Source organism: Magnolia sinica, chromosome 7 (genome assembly GCF_029962835.1).
Source record: "Magnolia sinica isolate HGM2019 chromosome 7, MsV1, whole genome shotgun sequence".
Classification (NCBI taxonomy): Eukaryota; Viridiplantae; Streptophyta; class Magnoliopsida; order Magnoliales; family Magnoliaceae; genus Magnolia; species Magnolia sinica.
This window is the reverse complement of record NC_080579.1, coordinates 67,007,584-67,034,671: the sequence shown is the minus strand read 5'-3', so window position 1 is coordinate 67,034,671 and position 27,088 is coordinate 67,007,584. Positions and strand designations below refer to the sequence as shown.

Below are 27,088 nucleotides of genomic sequence, written 5' to 3'. Positions count from 1 at the left end.
CAAATACTTGTCTAATCAAATCTCTAATGACGCTCTTGAGGCAGTTAGTCAGTACCTTAGACATGATTTGCAAAAGGAAGTTAATGGAAATGGTGCCCTAATGCTAAGGAAGAGGGGAAATCCATTTGGGGATGGGAGTTATGAAGGTGGAATTGGTCTCACCAGCATCTTTCCACAACAGAAAAAAATTGTAATGGCTCTATAGAATCATCAATCATCTCCCGACAAGTCTTGAAGAAGTAGATGTTAAATCCATATTGGCTAGGCAGCTTTTCAAGGTCCACTAACTAAATTACATAATCAAGTTCCCGTCTGGAAACATCTCTAGATAACCAGTTGGCCTGAGTTTTGGAGAGATTCATGATTGGCTTGAAGATGTAAGAAAAGCTTTGGCCGAGAGCTTCAAGGAGGCCAACATTTTGCAGAAGTGATTAATCAGGTGCTAGCGATGGCTGTTGGATCTTCTTGGTGGTTGCCATTAGGGCTATAGACGAACCGGAGATGTTCCTGGAATGCCTGGAGAGGAGGCATAGGATCTGGAATTCTGATCATGCAAGTTAAGCCAATTCGAGCTAGATATTTTTTGGAGCCCTTCATTGTAGATTGCATCATGAAGCTTTTGTTTAGCCTTAGACCTCTCAGCATGGAGGTGAATGTTAGTAGGAGATTGTTGAATGCCGGTCTGGATAGCAATGATATCCTATGTAGCAGTTTGGGTTCCTGAAGAATTGTTACCAACAGTAAGGCAATTCCACTTTTGGATTTGTGAAGTGCAACCAACAGGAAGGCGATTCCACTCTTTTAATTGCTTTCTCAATAGCATTCAATTTTTGAATGTAAGTTGGGGTTGCTAGAAACCTCGACAGCCAGCCAATTTGATGATCTCTTTAAAATTTTCCTGTTTGACCCCAAGATTGTTAAATTTGAATGGTCTCGGACCTTTGGTGGGTTCCTTACCGAGCTTACTGATCATCGTAGAGTGATTTGAAAGCTGGGGGGCCCAAAAACCTCGTGTGGTGATAGGGAATGCTTGGATATCCTAGTTAACAAGGGCTTTATCAAGCTTGCAGGAAATCTGTTGATCCCAACATAGTGGTTACAACAGGATAGGTGGATATAAATGAGTGAAGATCCATAAGATTGCTTTGAAAAATCCAACTATTGAACTCTTAGATAGCAATGGTCGTCAGGGATTTCTCCCAGCCTTTCTGACCTTTCCGTAATGAAATCTAACCATGTCAGAATTGCTCATGACAAGCCAATGCCCATTAATAAAAGATTTTGAGTGGAGATTCATGATTAGCGATGCTCGCTTTGTAAATTGTCGAGAGGTGATGTCTATGGAACTTTTAGTGACTAAGCGGTGGATAAATTGGTTACCAGAAAGTAGGATGTTGATGTTGGGGCCTGAGATGAGCCACATTCTTCCTGTTGGGCTGCAAGAGTAGTTGGCACAGGCAAGTTATCCATTGATTATCTTGTAAGAATGGAGGTAGAAAGATCTTTCAGCTCATTTTTTCAGAATGCCACCATGGAGATAATGCGCTTTCTAAGGAGATTTTCCTGTTGGACTGCAAGAGTAGTTGGCATAGGCAGGTCCTCCATTGATCACCTTGTAAGAATGATTTGAGGAAGAAAAATCCTTTAGCTCTAGTTTCCAGAACGCAACTATGGAGACTGCTTGTGAAGGAGTTTTTCCTCTTTTTAGGTTTATTACACATGCTAACATTTGAAGCAAAGCTTCCATGCTCCTGCACCCAAATTCTGTTGCAACTTCCCTTCATGCTTATCTCACCTACAGTCCATTCAGACCATGAATGTTCTAGGTACTCAATTGACTCTAAAAATCCATTTATGTAATATTCTAAATATCCAATATCAATACATAATAAGTCCTATTATGAGTAAGGATGACTTAATTTCATAAACTACAAGTCACAAGTGTAATGCATGGTAAACAGATTAATTGATAAAGTAATGTCAATGCAAATGAGTAATAAATTGTTAATACTAAGTGAATAACACTCACCACTAGTCACCACCAGAAAGAATTATATGCTGGCTATGGCCCAACCCAATTTGGGTTAACTTTGAACAACCCAAAAATGGCCAAAAAATGTGTAATATGTGGGAGTCATCCCACTAATGCATATACCTAATCTATGTACGCCATTTCCCTCGAGAAATTTGAGGAAATAATTGAAAAGAATTAGACTGAATAGTGCAGGCCTGATTTGGGTACACTTGAACGGCTTGAAAACAACTTAGCATTTATCTGTGGGATTCATGCCACTAGTGCATATCCTTGATATGGATATGCCATTCCCTCTCAAGAAATTTGAGAAAAAACACTCGAAGATAAATTCGGATGAATGTAGCACAATTAATATTCAACTTCTTCCTACAAACCTTGATTAGTGAAAATTAAGGAAATAGGCCCCAATCAGACAGATCAAGCATGATTTGGTAGATCAGCTCTATTATGTTTGAATATAACAAAAACAATAAGTGAAAGGAAAAGGTTTATTGAAAATTTTGATTTCTCCCAAAATGGTCTAAAACTGCTTTGGACTTTTGATCCTCACTCAACTCCCCACCTTCGATCTTGTATTTAGGCAACCATATGGTGGAATTTTTCTCTTTTTTTTTTAAAAAAAAAAAATATTTATTTTGTTGTTGTTGTTGTTGTTGATAAAATAGGTGAAAAAGGTGGAATTTTGACAATGAAAGGGGTCTTATAAGCTTAATGTTGATGCTCATGCATTATGGTACTGATATGGGGGCATTATGACCCTTTTATTTATTTATTTATTTTTACCGACCAGTTCTACATTGTAACACATAATCCGGATGATTGATACGATTATGTAAAAGCCTATACATAATCTGTTTTCAAAACGTGGCCCTCAACCCCAATGTTATTCACTGCAAACATAGGATGCAAGTGAGGATGAAGGTTCCAACATGCTCTTGTACATGCTGATGTCTGCTATAATGAGTGCAACAGAGTTTATTTTTATTGGTGGTTCTAGGAAAGGATCATGGTCGTCCTTTTCCTTTGCGTGGCCCTTGGATAATTTGGATCCAACAAGAAGAGCAAATCTCCTTGGGATCATTTAGGCCTGTCCACCAGATGTAACCTGGCAACTGGCCTCTCCTCTCATATAATCATACACAGACTCTAGGATGAAAATGTTCTCCACCCAGTACTTGCACGCATTGTTGCTCTAAGTTTGAGTTGGTAATTCTCGGATCCACTTGTTTCCTGAGTTCTTCTGGACTGGAGGCAATCGATTGACAGTGGTCGAGCTCTTCCCACTTCTGTTGAGGTGACGCGGAATAGTCCTCCACATACGACTCTCTTAGTTGCATATTAGTGATCTTGTAGTGCAGCTAATATGTATGTGCTAGATCACTAGATTGAGAATGTCCTTGATACCATATCCTGCATATCCTTCGTGTTCTTAAAAACAATAAACCACGATTGATTTTGAGCTGCATAGATTGAAGGAGCCTGGACATAATTATCTATAGCTACCTCGTTCTTGTTACTGGAGTGGAGGCAATTAACTGACAATGGTCGAGCTCTTCCCACTTATGCTGAAGTGCCGCAAAATATTCTTTCAAAGACATATAAGGCGCTAGATCATCATTGTGATTATACATCCTTGCAACCATGTCTTGCATCTCCTTCACAAATTTTACCAATAACCAAGGCTAATACTAGGCTGCATGGATTGGAGGAGCTAGGACATAATATCTGGTTTACACTTTCCCAATCATAATGGGATGGATCATCTGTAGCTTCTTCATTCTTACTGCCAGTGATGTAACACAACTTTATACTTCTAATAAACATCTTGGCACTGAGACCATTTTAAAATTATTTCAATCCAGCTTCGTAGTAGTGATCATCAACCAACGGTGGTGGTCTTGTTGGCTCGACTCCACAAAAATGAGGGTCTTTTGATCATCATAAATCACACCATCTCCCATGATGTTACTGTTAACGGTAGTGGCTATGGGCCTATGGCCCACTTAGTCTTGGGATGTTTTAGGGACATTAGTTTTTGTATAAGGGGTATTTTTGGTATTTTTGCTTTTATTTACTCAAGGGAACTTTTGTCATTTCATCCATTTATATAATAATATAAGAGAAATGTGCGAATATGAGCCCTAGCTCTTAATTCCCCTTTCTCAAGTTTCTTCTCTCATGTTTCTCCTTTTCATCTTTTCTTCTACTTCTCTTTTCTATACCAATTTACATGGTATCAGAGCCATCCTAGAAGTGGTTTGGACTCCTTAATTCCTCCCGATCTAATACTCCTTAATTCCTCCCGATCTAATCTAAGTTGTTGGGTCTTTTTTCTTGAGGGGCCTTCCAACATGTCAGGGGCTGATCAGACTGTAAAGGGGATTGCGTTTCCCCATCCATTTGTGCAGAAAACATGTTGTTTTCTGTGTTGTTCCTTGAGTAGAAGGAAACTCTCATGAAAAGAAGTGTGCATGCCTTGTCGAATTATAAAGGCTTGCTGCTTTCTCATAAGGCGATGTTAAAATCGTTTGTTTAAAATTGTTGAGTTATGTGGAAGCAGTTCTTTTGATTGAATATTCTCTCTCATTAAGTCATATGTGATGTGGGTTTGGTATTGATGTCGATTATGGTGATAATGGGTCAACAATCTTTGTGTTATTTTATTGTGGAAGTATAGTTGTGTGTGGATCTCCTCTCGGATCATCGTCTCTCTTTTGGCTTTGAAGCAAGTTGATTGTGGAATATCTATGGAGCCCAAAAGTACAATTGTTTATTTATTTATTTATGTATTTTGAAGTACAGTTGTTGGTTTCTCATCTCTCGAGGAAATGTTTGGACCCTCCTTTAATGCATCAATAACTTCTGTGAAGTTGAATGGAAAGAATTACCTTGTGTAGGCCAAATCTGTCGAGGTGTTTCTCTTAAATTGCAAAAAGATCAGTTCCTACGGATCCTAAGCCGGTGGATCTAATCCAAAATACAGGCAATGGATGTGTGAGGATGTCCAAAATATATTGATTTGGTTTTCTTAAGCATAACAAAGGACATTTGGGATACTGTAAGGAAGATGTATTCCTCAGAATAGAATGTTTTTCGAGTGTATCAGTTGTACGAGGAAATCTTTTCCTTTCAAAAAGGGAACAAGCCCCTTTGTGAATATTTCGCAGAGCTGACTAGAATGTGAGAAGAGCTGGCCATATATCATCTCATTACCTCAAGTGTCACCCTTATGAAGAAGCAGTGGGAAGATATGAAGGTAGTAAAACTTTTGTTTAGATTGCCCGAGGAATATTAATCAACAAAGGAACAAATTTTGGGAGGAGTTTCCATTCCTTTAGTGGTAGAAGTATACGCAAGACTTCAAAGAGTCTCCCTAGTAAATGAATTTGACAACTCTCAAGTTTGTGCATATGATAAAATAGCATTGGCCTCTTCATCTGGTTCTTCTAGCTTTCGTGGAGGTTGTGGTGGTTGCATTAGGCATGGTCCTCCCTGTGGTGGCAGTTGTGATGGATTCCCAGAGGGGGAGGTAGAGGCGGTCATGGCGGTTGAGGAGAGCGTACTTGTACTCATTGTGGCTTGACAAATCATACGGTGGTTTTCTGTTGGGATCTTCATCGAAAACCCTCAAGGACTAACCAAGTTCTTATGGTTGAGGACACTTCTTCAGATGGTATATCCACGACTCTTACTTCGTCTAGTGGCGATCAGATCAGTGTTTCACTATCACAGGAGGAATTTGCACGTTTTCTTTCTTCTTCTAGTGGCTATACATCCAACAATGCTGCATCCACCTCTACAACCACTTTCGCTTAATCAGGTAGAGCATGCCTTTTGTCATCTTCCTACCCATCTTGGATCATCATCTCTGGGGCGTTCGACCATATCTTTGGTAATTGCAGTTTCTTTTCTTCCTTTAATTGTGCTTTATCAAATATGTTGGTTACTTTAGTTGATGGTATGTCGTCTAATGTCATTGGTGTTGGTAATGCTCAGCCTAATGCATCAGTACCCTTGTCGTCTATTCGGTATGCTCCCAATTCAAGGGCATCGTGTCTTGGGACATCCTTCTCCTTAGAATCTATAGATTCTCATTTCTTCTCTTCCTATGAGTGCGACGCATGTGAGCTGAGTAAATATCATAGAGTCCACTTCCCTTCTAGAATTGAGTTAAAATGTGACGTTCCTTTTAAATTAGTCCATAGGTACTTTGTTATCTTTGATGATTATTCTAGAATGACATGTTATATATTTGGGTCGGGTTAACAATAAACTTTCGCCTCGTTCCATTGAGTGTATTTTTCTGGGATATTCTCATACTCAAAAAGGGTTATCGATGTTATTCCGATACACTTAAGAAACATTTTGTGACTGTTGATGTCACATTCTTTGAAAACGTTCCATTTTATGTTAAAGATGAGCATACCGTTGAAGTCACATCCATGGAAACTCCCTTGCCAAATGTATTTCCTTCAGAATTCGATGTTGAGATGCCACTGCCAACTTAGAAGGATTTTACATAGAATTACTACAGGAAAAAAGGAGAAAAGAGACATTACAAACTATTCCTCTTTAGTCCATACAATTGACTACTGTGCCTATTGAGGTTCTTAGTTTGTCCAAATCTCATGAGGTTACTAATGATCTTCCCATTGCTGTTCGAAGAAGGTAAACGTTCTTGTTTTACTCATCCCATCTCAAATTTGTTACCTTTTCTCATTTGTGTACAAATTATCGTAAGTTTGCCCTTACCTTGTCTGTTGTACCCATTCCTAAGTCAATCCAATAGACATTGTTGGATGAAAATTGGAAAAGAGCTATGGATGAAGAGATGGCAGCCATGTATTCCAATAATACCTGGACGTTGATTGATCTTCCATTAGGTAAGACTCTAGTAAGGTGTAGATGGGTGTACACAGTCAATTTTTTGCCTGACAGATCAATTTTTTGCCTGACAGATCAACTGATCATTACAAAGCCAAAAATTGATGCAAAAAAAGGCTTCGAAAAGTAATCAAATCATGGAGCTTACCACATGCTATCTAGATCCAAGAAAAAGACTTAAGGAATACCTAATTGCAAAATCCAAATGATCTGGATGGGTTGACGTTGGTATTCTAGCTTGTTGCTAGCTGATAATCAATGTTTTTTGTATTGTTATCGCATAATGTATCGCACCCTTGGCTTTACCCAACGAGGTTTGGGCGAATGGTCTTCACTGTAGGTTTGCTCCCTATAGGTGAGGGTTCAATTCCCCTCATTGGCTTTACCCAATACACGTGGTTGTGGGTAGTGTTTAAATTATCAGCGATATTATCGAATTATCGCCGATAATTTCGGTATCGCTGGAGTTCCGACACCGAAACACCCTTTTTTCGTTTCTCTTCCTAATATCGCCGATTTTTCGATGATTTTATCGAATTTTTGCGAAAAGTCCAGTTGTTAGCAAGAAATCGCGGATTAACTGTAGCAAACAACCCATTTTCAACGATAAAAGGACCGATAACATCGACGTTGCGTAAATACGCAAAATATCCCCAAAAAAAGAGGAAAAAAATGGGGAAACTTGCGGATTTCCTTACCTGTAGAAGAGGAGGGCCCATTGTAGAAGACGATTGGTGAACGGAAATTGCGGTGGGCCAATTGATTGATTGGTGTGCCGTAAGTGCCATCCAATCGCTACTTTCCACTTTTTTTCTTCGAATACTCAAAAATTTCAAGCCTAAAGATGATTTCGACAAAGAATCTGCTGAAGATTAGGGATTTGGAGAGACTTTCTTTTGAAAATTTAGGGTTTTGAGGGTTCCCTTCCGAAACCCTCTTTAGTTTCGAAAACGGCCTCACGGCGGGTTTTTACGGGTGCGGATTGGCTACTGATAGGTCGAGTAGTGAGACTGCTACTGAAGTGACTCCACCAAGTACTGTGGGCCCCACCATGATGTATGTTTTGTATCCATGCCGTCCATCCATCTAGAGAGATCATTTTAGCATAAGATCCATAGAATGAGTCACATCCAAAGCTCCAGTGGACCCCACCACAAAAAACAGTGGGGAGAGTGACACCACCATTAAAAACTTCTAATGGCCACAAAAGTTTTCGATCAAGCTGATATTTGTGTTTTCCCTTCTTTAATCTCTTTGTTAACTTTTGAACTGGTTGGATTTTGATAAAACATCATGGTGGGCCTTAGGAAGGTTTCCACGGTGTACATCAATCTTCCCGCTATTTTCTGTGGTGGGGTCCACTAAAGCTTTAGATTTGCCTCGTTCTCTGGTTAATGCCTTAAAATAATATCTCCAAATGAATGGACGTTGTGGATACAACATGTACATCACAGTGGGGTCCACAGAACTTGGTGACGTGTAGCGAGTCTCGCAACTCAACCGGTTAGTATATAATCCGTGTCCTGTTTTTACGGTAAATCAGATTGCGTACTTAGTTACTTAGTACGCTATTATCGTATTGAGTAAACTCTGTTGGGCCCTCCGTGAATGTATCTGGTCTATCCACGCCATCCATCCGTTTTTCCATCTTATTTTAGGGGTTGAGACCAAAATTTAAGCATACCCAAAGATCAAGTGGACCATACCATTGGAAACAGTTGGGATAATAACTTCCACCATTGAAACATTTCTTAGGCCCATGGTGATGTTTATTTCTCATCCAACCTATTCATAAGATCACACAAACATGGATGAAGGGAAAACACAAATACAAGCTTGATCCAAAACTTCTGTGGCCCCCAAGAAATTTTCAACGATAGATGTTCAATTCACACTGTTTCCCACTATGTGTTCCACTTGAGGTTTGGATATACTTCAATTTTAGGCTCAAGCCCAAAAATTATCTATTAAAATGGATGGACAGAGTGGATAAAATACATAAATCACGGTGGACCCCACAAAGTTTACTCAGTATGCGTAGCCTATTGAGTTACTCGGTACGCAATCCACTTCCTTTTAGCGTGGTGTGCGGGTGCGAACTTCAATGGACGTCACCAAGTTCTGTGGACCCCACCACGATGTATGTGTTATATCCACATGGTCCATCCAATTAGCGAGATCATTTTAGGTAATGAACCCAAAAATGAAGTAGATCCAAAGCTAGGGTGGACCACACCGCCAAGGCAGTGGGGACAATGATTCCTACCGTTGAAGCCTTCCTAGGCGCTATGGTCCACAGTGGTGTTTATTTGTCATCCAAGTTGTTCATAAGATCACACGGAGATGGATGAAGGTAAAATACAAAAATGACATGGATCCAAAACTTTTGTGGCCCCTAATGATTTTTCAATGGTAGGCATGTTGAATTCACATTGTTTCCTATGGTGTGGTCCATTTGAGCATTGGATATGCTTCATCTTTGGGATCAAGCCTTAAAATTATCTTGTAAAATTGATGGATGGGGTGGATAAAATACATAAATCACAATGGGCTCCACAAAGTTGACTCAGTACAATAAGCGTACTGATTTATACGGTGCGCACGTGTCACTTGTTTGTATCCTTGGATTGATGGGTTGATGTTATGTGGGGCCATCACAATGATAAATATTTTATCAATGTCGTCCATTTATTTTGATAGATAATTTTAAGGCATGAGTCCAAAATAAGACAGATCTACATGACTACATCTCAGGTGGACCATATTAAGGGAAACAATGGTGATTAAATGCCCACCATTAAAAACTTCATAGGGCCATTGCAATGGTTTTGTTTTTTTTTTTGCCATCCAACCTCTTGATTAGGTCACACAGATCTTGATGAAGGGAAAACACGGTTTAGATTATGTTAGAATTTGTCACATGTACCATTTTCAAATGCTAGGTATCAAGTGTCATACGCAACCAGAGTATCAAATACCACGCTGATTGGATAATCTAATCCATCATTGATTTGGCATCTTTGAGTTTATTTACTTTTATATCTTAATTATTGTATGCCAGCTGCATTTGTATTATATAAACTCATTTTGGTTACTATTTGAGTGATTTCTTACAATAACGCGTGCCTTTTGGCCCTCATTAAATGGAATTTCTAATTTAATGGATTCTTTTTGCAATTTTTTCATTCCTAAATATGTAAATATGTGTATTTAGGCATGTCCTGAAGTTTCACTAAAAAATTCCACTATTTTCTCCATGTTTTCCCCTTTTTCCTTGCATTTCTGATTATCGGTGATATTGTCGGTGATAACGATATTATATCTTTATCTCCGGCCAGTGAAACTTGTAGCGATACCGACAACTCGAACACTGGTTGTGGGTGATTGCATGTATCTGCATGGATTAGTCTCACTTCAAAAAAGGTGGGGACACCCTGTGTATTCAAAAAAAAAAAAAAAAAGTATCGCACCCTTGTGATATGGATACATATCAATTATCGCATGGGATATATTGATTGTATTGCATAATGTTCACTGTTTTTTTTTTTTTTTGTTAAAATTATTTTTTAAGTAGAATTAATGGTTTTATTGAGAAGCAAGCCAAAAGGCTGGAAAAGAATACAAGCAAAATTACAATCCTAACAAAGCAAGAAGCACGCAAGCCTCAATTGATTTGAAGCCAGAAGCCCACTCTACTACCAAGGACTTATCCTTACGCGTAATCTATGTTGTTGTTGGGAAACATGTGGAAGCGTTGGGAAATTGGTCGAATTTTTTAATGAAATTTCAGGGATTGTCAAACAAGACATCAATGCACACTTAGAAATCAAAATATTACAAAAAGCAAGTGCGCATAATAGGTTTCCTTTATATGGGGTCCTAATCTATGTGCTAACCGAACTAATACAAGAATATTCAAAGTCCATTTATATAATTTATAAATATAAGAAGACATTTATGTAAATGCAAGCAATACATTCAAAAGAAAAAGAAGTAGAAACTAGAAATATACTTGTGAATGATGTGTGTGGCTGTCTCAGACCCACAGAGCTGTGTGGTGGCTCAAAATCACCATCTCTATCTCAACGAGGCTAGATATAGTATTCTTGCTCTACAAATCGACAATACTATGCCTAGTTCATAATAGAATGATACCAAGGAAGATACTTTAACATAACGTTGATACCCGTTCTCTCCAATTTGAGAAAATTTGGGAAAATTTTGAAAATTCCTAAGTTTTTGCAAATCAACCCATCTTCCCCAAATTTCAAAATTTAAAGTTTATGTGATGATGATTTCATCAGATATTCCTAAATACTTTAAAACAGGGGACAATTGATCACTGATTGAAGTGGAATTTAAATTTTTTAAAACAAATTTTAATTTTTTTAATTATAAAATTAATTTGTTTCAAAAAATCCCTATATTGCCAAGAATTAACACATTGGTACATACATTTTTTATTTCATGTTTGGGCACTAAGATTACAATCGATTTGGGAAAGATTGGGGAAAATTTAAAATTTCCCCAAATTTCCATAAAGCGGCACATCTTTACCGAAATCTAAAAATTATAGTGCATGTGATAATGATTTCATCAAATGCTCCTAAATAATCTGAAATGGGGGCCAATTGACCGATGATCGAAGTGGACTGTCGATAAAATATATATTTTTAACATTTTCAATTAAAAATATTTTTTCCCGAAAGATCCTCAAATTACCAAGAACCACTAGATCAGGTTATACACACATATTTGATTGTCTTTGGAGTCAAATGTTGCAACCGATTTGAGAGAAATTGGGGAAAATTTGATTTTTCCCAATTTTCCGCAACTAGGCTCATCTGTGCCAAATCTCAAAATCGAAGCTCTGATTCCATGATTTTTCCATGCAAAATATGAAGAATAATGAATTTGTAACCATTTGACATTGATTTACAAAAAAAGGGATCGGAAATAAAAAATGCTCACCGGATTGAAAACGACCCCAAATCGGCTTAGATCTTGATTTCGACTCGAATTTGGTGTGTTTCTTCGAAGAGATTCATAAGGATGCATCGATATCCACTATAGGTCTATTTAGAAGTGAAGAGCAATCAAGAAAAAAGGGATTTGGATGGTTTTTATTTATTAATTATTATTATTATTATTATTATTATTATTATTATTATTATTATAAATTTGTTTGTTGCCCTCAGACCTGAACTTCTCATGCGTTCATGCGATATCTGTTGATATCAATAGATATCGTTGATTGTACCTCGCGATATTTCGTGATATTTGCGATACCATGCGATATATTGCAATATATCCTGCAATACAAAAAAATTTAGGCACTACTTGTGCGTTTTGTATCGCATAGGTGGGATACATGAAACTATTGCTAATAATATTGGTCTAACTGGGTCGTCAATTGATGTTGCTTGTCCTGGTGGGTCATCGGTTACTATTGGTGTGGGCGGCTGGATTACTAGGGGCTTGTGGTGCTGGCGGGGCTGGTGATGCAAGGCTATCGGTTGTTGCTTGTGGTTGTTGGAAAGGAAACTAAAAAAAGAAAATAAAAGGACAAAGGAGAAGAAAATGTGTGGGAGAGAAAAGATTGTAGTAGATTAATTGTCTCTTTCCCTAAGCACCATATTAATAAAACCCTAATAACAAAATAACATGGTGTCCCATAGGAGCACCTAAAACTGTACACCACATCAACAATAATAACCCCTATTACCCCCACACTTAGATCCATAGAAACACACATACATTCTCTCAAAGTATAGCTTTCTGGTTCTTTTGTAGAGGATCAAGCTTTTACCTAGTGTGGGTAATGGTGCAACAGGAAGAGCAAGATTGTGGTTTCTAGTCATAGATGATTGCCTACTCAAAGATTCCCCCATCCATAATGATGGGGATCTTGTTGCTTAATGGAGATCGATATTCAACTTCAACATAGATCCTATTGAAGCTTGTTCAAACCAGTTTTTTTAAGTATCAACGATATCGGCCGATATATCCGACGATATATCTTGTATCCCACCCATGCAATACGAAATACACAAGTGGTAGGATATATCCCACATGTTCGATTTGGTGAGCATTTTTTATATTTGATCCTTTTTTGTTTTCCTATAAATAATGTTAGATCGATGTCAAATTGTGATAAATACATGATTTTTCGTGCTTTTGGAGCTTCAATTTTGAGATTTGGAGGAGATGGGTTGAGTTGCGGAAAATTGAAAAATAAAAAATAAAAAATCCTAAATTCTTGCAAATTGGTTGCAATCTTTGTGTACAAACATAAAATCAAACTTGTATGTAACCTGATTTAGTGATTCTTCTTTTGCTTTTGAATGAATTGCTTGTGTTTCCACACGTCTTCTTACATTTATGAATTATATGAATAGAATTTAAATATATTTGCATCAGTTTAGTTAGACAATAGATGAATAGATTTTGGGTCCTTATTCATGCCTTAGTGGTAGACTCACAAGAGTTTCAACACGAGGTCATCGGTTCAAGTACCCATTATGGTGAAAAACCAATGTGGTGTGAGTGTGTGTGAGGTGTGAGTGCGTGTAAACAAAAAAGAAAAAAAAAAAAAAGGACCCCCATACAAAGAAAATCTTATTATGTGCACTTGTTTTTTGTAATGTTTTGATTTATAAGTGTATTGATGTATTTTTTAACAATCATTGAAGTTTCATTGAAAAATTCGACAAATTTCCCAATGTTTCCCTATGCTTCCAACAACAATGATACATTATGCAATACAACCGATATATCCCATGCAATAACTAATACGTATTCGTATCCCAAGTGCGTAATACGTAACATAATACTGATGTTTCGAACACTGGTTCAAACCTTTTGTTCAACTAGAACTACAGGTATAGCTGTACACAAGTCGAGCTTGGCACAACTCGACTTGGCTCGACCACTAGCTCACCCTAGCTCGAACTCGGCTCGGCTCGGTCCTTGAGCCTGACTAGCCAGCTCGGCTCGGTTCGGTCAGCAGATCGGGCCAGTTCGTGCCGAGTTCGAGCCTGTGCGGCATTTTCTCAAACACATGGAGTGCGCCTTCAATTTCTCAAAGCATGTAAAACAACAACAACAATTTACAAGAATTTCAGCAAACACTCAATCGGCAGCATCAAAATCAAGATAAAGGGTATTTTTATCATGTAATGTTTTTTTTTTTTTTTTGGTAGTGATTTTTTTCATATCCATACGTTCCTTGCCACCAGCCGATCCTGTGGAGAATGTATGCACCCGAAAGAACACTTTGTTGAGTCATTTCATCAAACACTCGGTGAGCAACATCAATATCAAAATAACCGAGTCACCGAACTGGTTTGATCCAAGTTTGATTTGAGTTTAGGTTCTATCCGAGTCAATTTGAGCTCGGACAAGCTCGAACTCGGCTTGAAATTTTTTCAAGCTCCAGAAATCAGCTTGACTCGGCTCGAACTCAGTTTTGAACTAAGTCGAATTAAGCTTTTCGAGTGGAGTCGAGCGAGTTAACCGAGCTAACTCGGTTCATGTACAACTCTGACTATAGGTTCAAGTTTGGATATGTCACCCAAGTTCGGATATTTTGAGGCCCTTTATTTCAGGTTATTGGACCGTCTATCAAGGATTACATGATTTTCCATGCCCACAATGGCCCCATGCGAAGGATTCTAGAGCATTCAAGAGGGCCATGGAACCTAAATAGGAAGAATCCTTTGTCCGAGGAGATGATTTTTGTAGTACCTTGGATCCTCGGACTTTAGAGACCATGGCTTGAGATGGTCGGATCTCCTTCCAACAATGTAGTGGGTCCATAGCTTTGTAGCAAGCTTTATCATAGCTGTGTTGTTAGTGGAGTGGGGATAAATTCTAGGCAGCGGCCAACAAGAGCTTTTTGACTCTGAGAGCGTTGACAAAGGGGATTTGCTGATTGGTCACACAATAGGGGTGGTCTTGGTTACAGCTTGACAGGTGATTAGATGGCAGGCCATGTAGAGGGACTTCCTTGGAAATTTCCAAGATAATTGGTAAGGGAGGCGATGTGACAACTCAGGTCCTAGGTTCTCTGCTCTCGGGATTCGAACTCTGACAAGTTTGTGAGTCTTGTTAATGGGGGTGTGACTCATTCTTGGTTCTGATCAAGGGAGACCGAACACATTTCTTGGTTCTGATGAAGGTTGACCGACTGGTTTGGGTGTTTAGAAGAGACTTAACTACCCTTATCGCTCATCCCGGGTTCAGATGCTGAAGGAACAGGAAGTGAAGCATGGTTTTCCAGCTAGCAGAATGCTATTCTGGTGCCCAAGAAAATCCCCAAGGTGCAGGCTATAGGTATTTGGATAAGTGAATTAACATGCATGGTGTGGTTTGCACTTAGATTTCTAGTGGTTCTTTGTTAGGGCTTTGTATTTAATGTTGTCTTGTCAGAACTGAGCCTTTGGTTGTTTGTTTGGGTGTGTGGGGCCAAGGGGGATGGGATGAAAGGGAATGCAAGGTTTAGAGGTTTAGGGAAAATGTAAGCAAGTGCAAGAGCTAACTTGGAGAGCAAAAGAGAGGACAGAGTGGTGGCTTGCTATTAGAGAACTTACTCTTACTGAGATCATCATTCTGGTTTTCAAACCTGCTTTTTTGGATCCATGCAGTATATAATACGGTACTTAAGAACTTGTAGTTACTCTGAAATAAAGATCTAGCATTTAATCATATCAACAAAATGAGCTGTTAGATGACATGCATATCCAGGATGACACAAACTTGCCATTTGTGTCATCCTCTGTAGATGTTCTACAAGTTCTACCTTTTCAGTAAATTTTCAAAGTTTAAATCAAGGTATTCCAAAATGGTTATGCAATGGTAATGGTGATGACCGTTATGCACGAAATGGTTACGCAATGGTAACGGTAGTAACTGTTATGCACAAAATGGTTACACAACAGTAACAGTGGTAACCATTATGCATTATGGGGCCATAATGGCCGTTACTGAAAAAAAATGTCCTGTAATGGCCCTGTAACAGTCCATTATGGGGCCAAAACATGTTTTTATGGAATACCTTGGTTTTAAAGATTGTTCTGCTGCAGTCAACAACTCCTTTCCTGTCATACCATTTGAAATGATGCTTTTTCTCCAGGCAGACCCAAGGTATCTCTGGAACAATTACATGTTAGAGGTGCTCATAGAGAAAAAGGTGAGACATGTAGATCATCCAGTGCTTTGGAGATGTAGCGTAATGATTTTTCTTTAGTGTTGCTGTATGTGTTGTTTGTACTTGAGTGGCTTCTAAAACCTTTTCATTGTGACCCATATATGCAGCTTGATCCGTACTTACTTCCCGTTGTCCAAGGAAGTATCCTAAAAATTTGCATACTTTTATCTTCTGTTGGCTGTTAAGTGAAGCAGGTTAATTCTACCTGCTGCTTCAATCCAACTAATGTAAGGCTAGGTTTAAGTGTTCCTTGATCCATCCCTTAACTCCTCACCAGGTTTTCAGAACTTCCAAGCAGCAATTGGAAAAGATATCATCGATGTTACTCTGATTGCAAGGAGATGCACAAGGAGAACAGGTACCAAAAAACATTTAGAATCACAACCTCTTGTATCGTGAGTTTCTTTCTTTTTTTCTCCCTTTGTTGTTCTACTTGCTTTCGTCAAGTACAGTTTTGGGCACCATCCATTCGGTCAACATGAGGTAGTCATTTCAGTATGGTTTTGGACATAGCTACATTATGATATTATTTGCTCCTCATGGTGCTTTCTATTGCAGTTCCATATCTGAAGCATCTATTTTTTTTTGGGGTTGATTTTACTATATTTGTGCATGATTTCATGTGTTGGCGTTGGACACATTGCTTCAAGATGTCCCATCTGCCAATGCTTTTGTATAAATACATTAAAATACTGATTAACTAGTATATGAATTATTTGAGTAAAATATTAAGTGGTTATGTATCTGTCTATGCCTATGCACTTGTTGTACAGTGTTGTTGCCATATTCTTTTATGTACTAATATTGATAGTCGGCAGCCTTTGTTTGGAATTTGTAATTTGGTTCCTTTTTTTTCCCCCCCCCCCCCCCCCAAAAAAAAAAAAAAAAAATGTAGTACATCTACGTACAACGCAATAATGTATTCAAAATATTAGAAGTGTATAATATTTCTTGAACATCATATCCAGGCAGTATGGACATTGCCAGCACCCACATACACCTGTTTATTTAATAAAACCTTTCTACAGGTTAGATTAATGGTTGGGACCTGAGGTAGCTGTCAAATTCTTCACACCAACCCAGATGTCAGTGCTGTACAGTTTGTGTTGTTCAGATGCATGAGGCAGATTAGCCTCGAGCTTAGGACCTGAGCTAGATTTTAGGTTAGGTCATTGTCATTGTGTACAAATGAGCTAAATTGGTTTACGACTTCAAACTATAGGGAGCTGGTGGTGTTCACTACTTGTTATAGACGGTGGTTTATGATGAAGGGTTTTTTTTTTTTTTTTTGAAATCACAAATTATATTAACTTTTGTTGACATAGTGTGTTTAAAGCTGACCCCATATAGTTGGGAGAAGGCTATGTAGATGATGATGAGATGGTAACAAGGTGTGCTGTATTGGTTTTGGAGGGCATAACGGTGCCCACTGAAACTGTGCGCATAATGGCCGCAACAGTCATTTTTTAAATGGAAAAAGCTCCAAAAAATGTCAGAAAATCCAGAATATTGATAGGATTCCAAATATGTAATTCTTTTGTGGTTTTAACATGTTTATGATGGTGTAATGGTCCACTCGTTGGTAAGCATATTATCTCAGTCTATCTGATGATTTTATTAACCTGATTAGCTTAAGTTGACCCCAAATTGGCCCAAAATTCATACAAGCTATAACACTCATCCACTCATCCAGTAATGCAAATCTCCAAGCATTTGACATCATTCTCCCAAATTAGTTTTAAGAGAAAATCAAAATTACGTTTGAATAAATTATGCTGCTGATTTGGGGGACCACTTGAATGCCCCAAAATCTGGCACTCATTCCACTAAAGCATTTGACATCATACTCCAGAAATTTTGAGAAAAAAAATTAGAATTAAATTTGGATGAATAGTGTCTTCAATTTGGGGGACCATTGAAATTCCCGTAAATGGCCTGAAATTCATGCAATCTATGGCACTCATATCACTAATACAATTGGCTCCAAATTAAGCCAATTTCACCATCCGACTGTCAGATCAATGGACATTTATTAGACAGTGAAGAATAAAAAATACCTAGTGGTCCTATTTCAATAACCGAGTGTCCAGAAATCAACGGTAAGGATCATCCAAACAATTCGATTATGGGATTGTGACTTAGCAACAGTGGGCCTCCCATTTTAATGGGTTTAATTTGATTTAATACATGCCACATGTACAAATTTCTGAGTGCAAGTGTGTCAAGCTTCATACACCACTAGAGCATCATATAAGGTAAAGAGAGGAAGTTCTCAACTCAAATCGGTTGGACCATATACTACGGTTCACCTATCAAATAACTTCCAACTAGTTAAGTGCACATGAAATCCAATCTTTCCAATAGATTACCCTCAAAATGAGGGTCATCTAGTGCAAAAGTCATCTGTATCCACCCATCAGGTGGGCCACACCTTAGACAAAAATTTCTAGCCATTGATAAATAGAAAAAAATACAAGCGTGGTCCAATCGATGCCTTAGTTTTGCAAAAAAGTGATCCTTGTGGTTTGCCCAACTTGTTGGATGGATTGGATTTCTCACACAAAAGATTGGAACTTGCTGTTGGATCCTAACTTATAGTCCAATTGGTTGGACCATCTCTTTTGAATGCTTGGAGATAAAGAAGCCACGAGCGAGGGAGGTTTTTTAGATTTGATGTTTTAGGTCTTGTCTTAGCCCTTATGATAATACCTTTTTAGAGCAGAACTTTTCTTGTTTACACAAGTGATTGAGATTTGAATTGAACATCCACAAAATAATCAAATTTTTTTTTTTTTTTTTTTAATATGGAATTTCTTTTTGCCATTTATTGTGATGATGCATTGCCTTGCCATGTCCTAGCAGCTCAGAGTTACCTGGGTAGGTTTTTAGATTTGATGTTTTGTTCTGTTTTCTCTTCTTTTTTCTGAGAACGGAAGTAAACCTTAACTATAAAAAAATGCAATAAACCGAGTCCTGATCTTGGTGATCGTGCTGATCTGATTGTGAACTAAAGGTACTCGAATGTGGAGAAGAGGAGCTGATCCAGATGGCTATGTTGCAAACTTTGTGGAAACTGAACAAATTATGCACTCAAAGGGATATACAGCATCTTTTGTACAGGTAGTGTTGTGTACTTTTTGTATACATTTTAATGACGCTATTGATGGCTGATTGTCTTGTTTATGATTTTTTTCCACCTTTCTAGGCCTATTTTATATTTATTATTGAAGAATAAAATTTCACCAAAATAGAAAAGTAGGCAAAAGTAGAAAAAACAAACCAAATAGTCCATGGACTCTATAGGGTCCAGTTGACTCCTTGGCAGTTTGGCACAACATGTACTTGTATCATGTACCTCTCAAAAAAAAAAAAGAAGAAGAAGAAGAAGAAGAAGAATAAAAAAGAAAAAGGAAAAAGAAAATACTTGTATTATGCTCATGCTGCTGGGCAGTTCTTCAATTGCATGCACGGTGTATAATCTATTTTGGCTCTCTCATCATCATAACTGTAGCCTTGTCCCAGTTGTTTGGGGCTAGCTTTTTTGAATCCTCTCTCCAATCACTCCTCTTGGCCGTGTGTATAATCTTTTTTGGTTATTTGTCATCATCATCACTGTAGCCTTGTCTCGAATTGCAAAGGTTTAATTACTTTTGTGTTTCAGATTGGTGCATAACTAGCAATACAGAGTTGTTATTGACATGAGAGCTGTGGATTTAGTGATGAAAAACTTGTGGATATAGAAATTGAAGATTAATAGCTTAAGTGGGAAGGTGGCAATTTTATAAATTATTGGTTTGATCTCAACTTTTCTTAATCCTCACTTCTAGTCGTCTGATGTTTTGTCCTGGTACAAAAATATGGGGCTGCATTGCAGTTATGTGGTTTCCTTATGTGAGTGAGGGAGGAAAGGGAGGGAAGGAGGGACAGTGCTGCTTAAGTTTTTATTCTCAATACATGGTAACTGTAGGTAATTAGCGGAGATAAGATGCAAAAAGAAGGTAATAAGAGAAGCAAAGCGAAGAGAAGGTGATCAAACCCAAGGGTTGACAACCCCATGTGTAGAGCTGCGATATGAATAACTTGGTGAGACCAAGGTCGATCCACAAGGAATGTGAGACACAACTCGAACTAAAGTTATGCTAAGATACAAGAAAATCCAACGAATAAGATAGGGTGGAAAAACAATAAAAACAAAACTCTTTAAGGATCCAGGGATCCACTTTTAGCAATTACAATGTCTAAATCATTGATTCATCTTCTATAACTCAATTAGAACTGGATTCCAATCCATTCTAATTGGAAGATCGAGCAATTAAACCAATCACAAACATCCAACAATGTATGATTTCAATTGAACGATTCTCTCATGATGCACTCGGACATTAATTGCAGGGAATTCAAAGCATCTATTATGCCCAGAGTCTATAATAGATCAAGGAATTTTATAGATTGATTCATTCTCTAAACGAGCATTTCGATTGGACTTCCAAGCATCAATGTAACTGGACTTCGCAATGGATCAAAGATAGAACAACACAAAAGCTTTAAAGTAAATTCAAACCTATTTAATTAAATAACCATCATTAAATCCCAAACTATGAATCAATAAAAAAAAACATCGTAATTAACTACAAGCTTCACCCCTTAGCCTTAGCTAAGAGATTAGCTACTCATAGCTATCTTTAAAACAAAAAAAAACTAGAAAACTAGAAAGAAGAAGAAGAAAAGAACTAGGAGAACTCCCTTGCTCTCTCTCTCTCTCTCTCTCTCTCTCTCTCTCTCCTTGCTTAAATCTCCCTAAAAACGAGTCTAGAACCCTTTAAATAGCCATTAGAACCGACTTTGCACCATCTTGGATGAGTCCCAATCAAAATTAGAAACAAGTTCTGCACTTTCGCAATTTCCCGCAAAATTGTCGAGCAAAACACTTGATCGATCAAGAGGCATCGAGGAATCCTCGATCGATGGAGCTAAGTCGGTCAATCGATTGATCGAACATGCACAAAAACGTCTAGCGAGTAATCTGTAAAATCCAGGTGATTCTCGATCGATCAAGCCTTGGTTTTCGATCAATTGAAGGTCACATAAATTGTCCAGGAAAATTGTGGGGTCATTTCCTGCATTTTCTGGACTGACTTTTCTGGCCCTGCATTTCTAGACTTTGAATTTTCTGGCCCTGAAATTTGAGGATTCTTTTTTCTTCGTTTCTTCAGTTGTTTTCAAGCATCATTCGACTTACACTTAATCTCCTTTGGTCCACATGCTTGAATATGCTTGATCATCTTTCCTTGAGCTCTTAATTCTTTAATCACTTCACTCTTGATCATATTTGGGCTTTAAATCCTCACCTTTAGCTTAGATTTTGCTTTGGGCTCCTATTTACTCCTTACACATGAAACACATGCAATTAGGACCAATTAACTTGATTTGTATGATAAAAGTAATCCAAAATAGGGGATAAATATGCAATATTTAGGCATTATCAAAAGAGAAATCCACCCTCTTAAGCTTTCTTTTTATTTACGATACATTAATGATGAGGATATCAGGGCACCATTCAGGGTGCTACAATTTAGCTCAGATTTAGCTTTGGGCTCCAATATACTCCTTACACATGAAACACACTCTATCAGGAACAATTCACTCCTTGCTCGTGGCCTAGGCGCGAATGGCCACATAATTGCAGACGTGGAATCCGCTACAAACATTGCAGCTCCACCTAATGAAGTGCTCTGATCAACCTGTAAAGGTTGCCATTCCTCTGTGCTTTCATGACTACGAGTGTCCCCTTTGAAACCTTAAGGACACGATCGAACTTGCTGAATTTGCACCCAAGTGCCTCGAGTGCACCTAGAGATATCAGACTCTTCCTCAACTCAGGAATGTGTCTCATATCAGTCAAGATACGCTCTATGCCATCAAACATCTTGATGCGCACCAATCCAACACGAACCACGCTACATATTGTCATTGCCCATAAACACCTGACCACCATCACATTCACTGTAATTGGTGAAGAGGGGATGTGATACGAAGCCCCCGTATCCAAACTCCATTCATCGTCGAAATATTCGGATTTTGATGCGGTCAATACGTCACTACCACTTGCCTCCTGATTAGATTCCGTTGTGTTGGCCTCTTTGGAAGAACCCTCTGATTTCTCCTCCTAGACTTGGGATTCTGACAATCCTCCTTCATGTGCTCTGTCATGCCATAACACCAGCACTTCAGCTTGCCCTTGCCCTTGCCCTTGCCCTTGGATTTGGATCTTGATCGCAGAGATCCACTATCCTACTCAAAATTTCTCCCCCTCGTAACCAGTGTATCTGTAGAAGAACCCATGTCATCGCTATTCTTTCTTTCAACTGAAGAGCTGAGATAACGGTCTCAACGCTAATGGTTGTCTTACCAGTGCACAAAGAGTCCTTGAACGACTCATATGATTCTGGAAGAGAATTCAATAGAATACATGCTTGATCTTCATCTTTTATTGCCTTATCCACATCCAACAATTTGCAAACAAGCCTATTGAAGTTACAAATGTGGGTCTCAACGTTAGTCCACTCAGTCATCTTCAAATTGAACAACTGTAGCTTCAGATTCAAATGATTCTCTAGAGACTTTCTCGCATAAATGTTCTCTAACTTTGCCCATGTATCAGCTGTAGTTTTCTCTCATATAACATTGTAAAGGACCTCATCCGTTAAGTACAACTGGATTGAGATATTGGCCTTTTGATCTAACTTGTTCCACTCTTCTTTTTTCATAGTTTCCAATCCTTGCTGAACTATAAGGCTCTTCATCTTCACCTTCTATAGTTCAAAGTTGTTTTTCCCGGAATACTTTTCTCCATCAAACTTCATATTAAATGCCATAGATACGTTGTCTTTATATTCGATATGCTTCCCAACGTTAGCTCTGATACTGAGAAGCAGATAGAGGTACAAGAGCAGGTGGAGCAACCACTTGTGAGAAGGAATCCACCAATGGATTGTAGGTTATCAACGAGACATAGAGATGACTTGAATGTTGCATTTGCCCTCATTATGGATGAGGGGGATCCGTCTACTTTCAAGAGGCACTTGATGACGTAGATGTCGAAAAGTGGAAAGCGGTGATGCATGATGAGATTGACTCATCTTGCAAGAATTAGACGTGGGAGCTGGTGGAGCTTCCTATCGACCGCAAAACGATCGGGTGTAAGTGGATCTTCAGGAAGAAATATAATAAGTATAGGGCATTGTTGATAGTGAAGTGATATGCTCAGAGAGGTGTCAACTTCACTGAGATCTTTGCACCTATGGTGAAGCAAGTATCTATCAGATTCGTATTGGCGCTTGTTGCCCAATATTATTTCGAACTGGAACAGATAGATGTGAAGACTACTTTCCTGCATGAGGAATTGGAAGAGCAGATTTACATGAAGCAACCAGAAGGATTCAAAATACAAGGGGTAGAGAGTAAGGTTTGCAGGTTGAAGAGGTCATTGTACGACCTGAAACAGTTGCGTAGGCAATGCTACAAGAAATTTGATTCTTTCATTATAAGTCAGAGGTTTACCAAGAATGAGTATGCTCATCATGTCTATTTCAAGATACTGAGTGATGAAAGCTTCATTATCTTGCTATTGTATGTTGATGACATGCTTATCGTCAGTCATAGCATGTCTGAGATCGGCATACTGAAGTCTCAACTATCAGGGACATTTGAGATGAAAGAGCAGGGGGCTACAAAGAGGGTTCTCGACATTCATATGATGATGAGCACAATGGCTCGGCTAGGTTTAATGACCGTTTCTTGTCCTTAGCCATATTGTGTTGCTTGGGTTGACGCATCCTCCATTCTAGTGTCCTAAAAGTGTCTCATTCCTATCCAGTTTGGATCTTACAAAGACACTACGATGTGATGTGGTGCCAATGGATGTCGGCGACATCGTCTTGGGTAGGCATTGTATTTACGATGGGGACGCAATACTATTCGGTCCCTCGAATACGTGTTCATTTTTGTATGAAGGTAAGAGGATTATCTTGAACCCTCTCCTAGCCAAGAGCACCCCATAGAAGAAAGAAGATGTCAACAGGGGTGATCTAAAGGATGTGAAGAAACCCTAATTTAAGGCTCTGCATATTATTAATGCAAAAGAATTTGAGAAAGAGACTAAGATTGATTTCGAGGTGTATGCCCTTGTGGCTAGGGAAGTTACACCCCAGGTTGATGTAGGGTTGCCACGTGAAGTGATTCCGATGATGGAGGGATTCAAGGATTTTTTTCTTGATGACCTCCCGGATGAGCTCCCACCTATGTGGGACATACAACACGCCATTGATCTTGTCTTAAGGTCCACTCTACCCAACCTCTTGCATTTCCGAATGAATCTCACAGAGCATGCAGAGTTAAAGAAGCAAGTTGACGAGCTTCTGAGGAAAGGATTCATTCAGGAAAGCATGAGCCCGTGTGCTGTGCCCGCCCTTCTCACTTCTAAAAAGGATGGCACGTGACTCATGTGTATGGACAATAGAGCCATCAACAAAATCACTGCTCAAGTATTTGTTCCCTATATTGCGTTTCGATGACATGCTTAACATGATGACGAGTGCCACCATCTTTTCAAAGATTGTTCTCAAGAGTGGGTATTACCAAATCTGTATACGCTAAGGAGATGAGTGGAAGACACCGTTCAATACAAAAGATGGGCTTTACGAGTGGTTAGTCATGCCCTTCGGCTTAACCAACGCTCCAAGCACATTTATAAGGGTGATGACCAAAGTGAGACCTTTCATAGGGAAGTTTCTAGTGGTATACTTTGACGATCTTCTCATCTATAGTACCTGTAAGGAGTACCATCTCAACCACTTGAGATAAGTTTGTGGGATCCTTAGGAGTGAAAAGTTATATGCAACCCTTAAGAAATGTTCCTTCATGACAAATAGAGTTATCTTCTTAGGGTTTGTTGTGTCGTCTGAGGGAATATTTGCGGATCTCGAGAAGGTAAAAGCCATTGTCAGTTGGTCTGAACCGCGGAACATTCATGAGATACGTAGATTTCACGACTTAACCACCTTCTATAGGCGGTTCATGATAGGCTTCAATTTCATTTTGCCCCCATCACAGTTTGCATTAAAAAAGTGGGTGTTCATATGGACTAAAGCCGCGTCAAGGGCGTTTAAGGAAATTAAGGGTCAGATGATAGAGATTGCCGTCATGCGCCTTCCTGACTATTCCAAAGTCTTTGAGATTGCTTGTGACGCATTGGGGGTAGGTATAGGTGGAGTACTTAGCTAGGAGGGACACCCTATTTGCTTACTTTAGTGAGAAATTGAATGAAGCAAAGCAACAATACTCTACTTATGACTAAGAGTTCTATTAGGATGATGCAGGACAATTAACCACTTGCTCTAAAAGCTCGAACTGTTAGAGTATGGCAAATTAATCCCTTTATCTCATAGCCCAGGCCCCACATCTCATGAGTTAGGACCTCAGCCGAACCCCTTTCGTGGGCCCCAAATCACATGGGCCGCCCACCTCGAGTGTGTCCCTGCATCTCACTGGCTACCCCACTCGAGCTCGGTGTGAAATACGCATTACTCACCCCTGGTAAGGAGTCTCAAACATGAGACTTTCCCCGTGGGCCCCAAATTGCATGGGTCACCCACCCCGAGTGTGCCCCTGCATCCAACAGGCAACCCCACTCGAGCCCAGTGTGAAAATGCCCCTGCGTTAATCACCCCTGGTGAGGAGTCTCGAACACGAGAGCTCCCGCTCTGATACCAATTTGATGCAGGACAATTAACTACGTGCTCTAAAAGCTTGAACTGTTAGAGTATGACAAATTAATCCCTTTATCTCATAGCCCAGGCCCCACATGTCATGGGTTAGGATCTCGACCGAACCCCCTTCGTGGGCCCCAAATCATATGGGCTGCCCACCTTGAATGTGTCCCCTCATCCCACGGGCTACCCCACTCGAGCCCAGTGTGAAATGCTCATTAATCACCCCTGGTAAGGAGTTTCGAACACGAGACCTCCCCCATGGGCCCTAAATTGCATGGGTCACCCACCCCAAGTGTCCCTCCATCCCACAGGCGACCCTACTCGAGCCCAGTGTGAAAATGCTCTTACATTAATCACCCTCGGTGAGGAGTTTCGAACACGAGACCTCACACTCTGATACCAATTTGATGCAGGACAATTAACTACTTACTCTAAAAGCTTGAACTGTTAGAGTATGGCGAATTAATCCCTTTATCTCATAGCCCAGGCCCTACATATCATGGGTTAGGACCTTGGCCGAACTCCCTTCGTGGGCCCCAAATCACATGGGCTGCCTACCCCGAATGTGTCCCCGCATCCCACGGGCTACCCCACTCGAGCTCGGTGTGAAATGCACATTAATCACCCCTGGTAAGGAGTCTCGAACACGAGACCTCCCCCGTGGGCCCCAAATCGCATGGGTCACCCACCCTGAGTGTGCCCCTGCATCCCACAGGCGACCCCACTTGAGCCCAGTGTGAAAATGCCCCTGCATTATATGAGGCCTTACGTTACCTCAATTCCTAGAAGAAATTAAAGCCCAGGCATGCTAAATGGGTTCTATTTCTTCAGGAATACACTTATGTTCTTAAACACAAGGCTGAAGTCGAGAATAAACCTGCTGATGCCATTAGTTGTCGTGTGACGCTACTTCAGAGTACGAGTGTGGAAGTGATTGTGTTTGAGCAACTTAAAGGAGTGTATCCTATGTGCCTAGATTTTGGAGAGTTGCATGTGTCACTGGGAAATGATCAACCGAGAGATAGTCGAGGGTTTGTCATCATTGATGACTTCCTATTTAAGGGTGACAAACTCTGCATTCCCTGTACTTCCCTTAGTGATTTCCTAGTTTGGGAACTTCATGTTGGAGTAGGTAGTCATTTTGGGAGGGACAGGACCATTGCCCTTGTGGAAGATAGATTCTATTGCCCA

At 39.4% G+C, this 27,088-nt stretch overlaps 1 protein-coding gene across 5 annotated transcripts in view; it reads left to right on the top strand.

Moving 5' to 3' along the window:
• Nucleotides 1-27,088, top strand: part of LOC131251411 (phosphoinositide phosphatase SAC6-like) — a 139,018-nt gene that overhangs the window by 43,821 nt on the left and 68,109 nt on the right. For all 5 annotated transcript variants that reach the window (XM_058252091.1, XM_058252094.1, XM_058252092.1 and 2 more), the window contains 4 exons: nucleotides 16,053-16,109; nucleotides 16,235-16,268; nucleotides 16,405-16,485; nucleotides 19,141-19,247. In XM_058252091.1, the coding sequence (XP_058108074.1) occupies nucleotides 16,053-16,109; nucleotides 16,235-16,268; nucleotides 16,405-16,485; nucleotides 19,141-19,247 (279 nt within the window). The remainder of the gene's footprint in view (nucleotides 1-16,052; nucleotides 16,110-16,234; nucleotides 16,269-16,404; nucleotides 16,486-19,140; nucleotides 19,248-27,088) is intronic.